Source organism: Myotis davidii, unplaced genomic scaffold, assembly GCF_000327345.1.
Source record: "Myotis davidii unplaced genomic scaffold, ASM32734v1 scaffold27, whole genome shotgun sequence".
Lineage (NCBI taxonomy): Eukaryota > Metazoa > Chordata > Mammalia > Chiroptera > Vespertilionidae > Myotis > Myotis davidii.
The window spans coordinates 2,700,861-2,703,930 of record NW_006297821.1 but is presented as its reverse complement, the minus strand read 5'-3'; the positions used below and the strand labels follow the sequence as shown (position 1 = coordinate 2,703,930).

The 3,070-nt window shown below is 51.7% G+C and overlaps 1 protein-coding gene across 1 annotated transcript; it reads left to right on the top strand.

Moving 5' to 3' along the window:
• Positions 1-278: 278 nt before the first annotated feature.
• Positions 279-2,306, top strand: LOC102752606 (transmembrane epididymal protein 1A-like). The gene has a single exon (XM_015570434.1). The coding sequence runs from the start codon at positions 633-635 to the stop codon at positions 1,515-1,517; it is 885 nt and encodes a 294-aa protein (XP_015425920.1). The 5' UTR covers positions 279-632; the 3' UTR covers positions 1,518-2,306.
• The last annotated feature ends 764 nt before the right edge of the window (positions 2,307-3,070 follow it).

Here is a 3,070-nt window from a genome sequence, read left to right as displayed (position 1 = left end):
AGATTCAGTCATTTTGCCGGGCACAAACTCTGAACTTCGTAAACAGATAAATAGACCTGGAACCTCTTCCTGGCTCTGCTGTGCTAGCTGCTAGGTGTCTTACCTTGTGGTACTCTTCACCCCTCTGAGCCTTGATGTCATCTGTAAATTTTGCTTAACAATAACTCCCTCATAGAGTTGTTGAGGTATTTAAATTTAAAAAAAAAAATCCAACATGCCTGGCCCTAGAGACAGTCATAGAAGAGAGCCACCTCTCTTCTTTGCTGGAGTGACTTAACGCTTTCCCTCCTTGCTCTCTGTTGAGGGGTGAGGTGGAAGGCAGAAGAGAAAGGGTAAACCAGTGCCTGCAATGAGGTGCAGAGCTGGCAATTCTAGGCCTCGCCCATCTAAGTGAGGAACAGAGTGAGGTGAAGCGCCACGTCTCTCAAAGTGACCCACCCTGGGAGGAACTCAGGTGCTTCCAACACGGGAGGTGAGGCCTGCTTTTCCAGGTGTGGGAGGCCGGGGTGGGGCTGATCAGGAAGATCTCCACTGCTCAGAAGCAGCCACTCTTGCTTGTGAGGAGAGCCCTGTGAGGTCGCTGCTCATCTGCCAGCTCTCACCCTGCTGTCCCCGACACATACACGGAGACCATGGGTACCCTCGCGGGACACCTGTTGCCAGGGATGTGCTTCCTCTTCATCTCACTCTACTACTCCGTGCTGGTGTCCTTGGCCCTGCTACGGGGACAGAGGTTTCTCCAGCTCCCTCTGCCCCCGAAGGAGAAGCGAGGACACAGGTGGAAGCGGGTCCCTGTGCTAGGAGTGGGGAAGGTCGTCATCAGCCTGACTGGCATCTTGGCCGAGTTCTTCTACCCACCAGGAGCCAATCGGATGAAGATGGTAAACTGGGAGGACCCTCGGCGGCCGTTCGTGTTCTCCAACAACTGGCATCATATCACCATGTACGGATTCTTCATGCTCAGCGGAGTGGTGGACATTGTGAGCCAGGCATGCCAGGCACGGCAGAGTCTAAAGCTGGAGCGAGCAGCCGAGGCCCTGGCCTTCTGCGTCCTGGCACTGCTGATGATGGCACACATTGAGAACAAGAGCATCCTGGAGGTCCGTGTGCACGTCCTGTTCATTGTGCCCACCTTCCTGGTCAGCCTGGTGCTCGCCATCGAGGTCTGGGTCCCGGACCAGCCCCAACTCTGGGTGCTCAAGACCTGGCTGGCGCTGGTGTTGAGCACCTGGATGCTGCAGCTCTGCCTGGTGATGTACATCCCTCCCTCCGGGCAGTCTTGGAGATCAGAAAACCACGAGGACCTCGCTTTCCTCGCCATCTTCTTCTGCTGGCACCTGGGCTTAGGGGCCGCCATCCTGGCCACGGTCTATGGCATCTGCAGCCTCTGGCATCATCGCTGCTCCTCCTGGACAGAGGCCTCAGGTGCCAAATACCAGCCATGCCCCACAGGCTACAGCAGTGATGAGCTGGAGAAACTCAGGGCAGGGGCCGAGCAGCAAGTTGGCGGTGTCTAGGATTAGAACCTTTGTGCGGGCCTTTTGTAATGAAAGATTGGAGATGCCCATGGTGTGCATAGCATGGAAATGCCCTGGGGTCTGCAATGTGGCTTTCCATCACAGGAATCATTTCCTTGTTCCTAAATAAACCTTCCAGCTCCTAGGAGTGCTTCACTGTCCTCTCCAGGTCTGCCTCTTCCCTGTCTCACTTTTCAGGATGGTTCCTGGCCATGGACTTATATGAAGTGAGAACAAGGAGCAGTCCTTTTCTCTGACAGCTTTTGGGATCCAAGAGGAAAAAAATGAAATGGAGAAATAGAGGGAGGTGGGGTATTGCTGGGGGCTCAGAGAGCATTCTCTCCAGATAGCTGAGGCAAGGCTGACTGGCACAAACCGTGTGCATGTGCGTGTGTGTGTGAGTGCGTGTGTGTGTGTGTGTGTGTGTGTGTGTGTGTACAGCTGAAGGGCTACAATGTGTGAAAGAGAGGGCTTCTGTTTTCTTCATTTTTCTCTGTTTTTTATTCACACTATGTGTAGCAGAATGAAGAACTTGTGTTGTTGTTTTGTTTAATCTTAACTAAATGGAGCTACTTCTACCTTCTAAGGGACTAAGGGATGAGGGGGAAGTGGGAACAACCAATTTAGCAGAGACTCATGTCTGGGGAGAAAAGAGGCAAGGGAGAAATTCCCAAAAGTGGTTGTGAGAAATGAGAATTATATTTACATAATTTTAACTTGTTTGATTTTTGCTGTAATATAAAAAAAACTCCATTGTTTCAACTTCTCCATTAAAGTCTATGATACATACTTGTCTTGCGTGAGTGATTCTAGGGCAAGATCAAAGAAAACGCCCAGATTTCAGTTGGTGGGAACAGAAGGAAAGGAATTGCCATGAAATGTGGGTGCAGTGGTTCTGAAGATGCAGGAACTCCGAGCTGAGAGAGACCCTGAGAATGTCAGCCCTCCGGAATTTGCAGAAATTTTCATTCAGTCATTGAGCTTCTCCCAGGATGAGGACAGGGAGTGGCAGTAAATCATGCACCCAGTGAAATACAGGAAAGCAAACTATATAAAAATACTTATCTCTGGGTACAGTGAGAAAGCCAGTGCTTCACATAGCATGAGTGTGCTTCTGTTAGACGGATAAACCAGCACGTGGCAGTCTGAAGAGGCAGGAGGAGGGGAGGAGATACTGACCGTAGCTGCGGAGAAAAGACCTAGAGAAAAGCGCCCACTCAGGGAGCAGCTGCGTCCACCCCCTCCCCTGCAGTCCGAAATGCTGTCCTCAGAGCCTGAGCAGCTTCCGGAAATACAGAGAGGCTTTTGCATTGCAGGGCTGCATGTTGTCATCTACACTATCACTGGACACTCCCTAAAGAAACAGCCTGGGAACTCTGGCAACTCCCAGTGGCAGGGCTTAGAGGAGAGGGACACTCTGGATCTAGAGGAAGATAAATGTATCTTCCTCCAGCAGTTGGAACCCAGCCAGCCTCAGCTTCCCTCCCCAGCAAAGCAGGAGCCAGGCCAAGGAGAGGCCAGCACCCTTCTTTCTGTCCCTGCCCTTAAAAGCC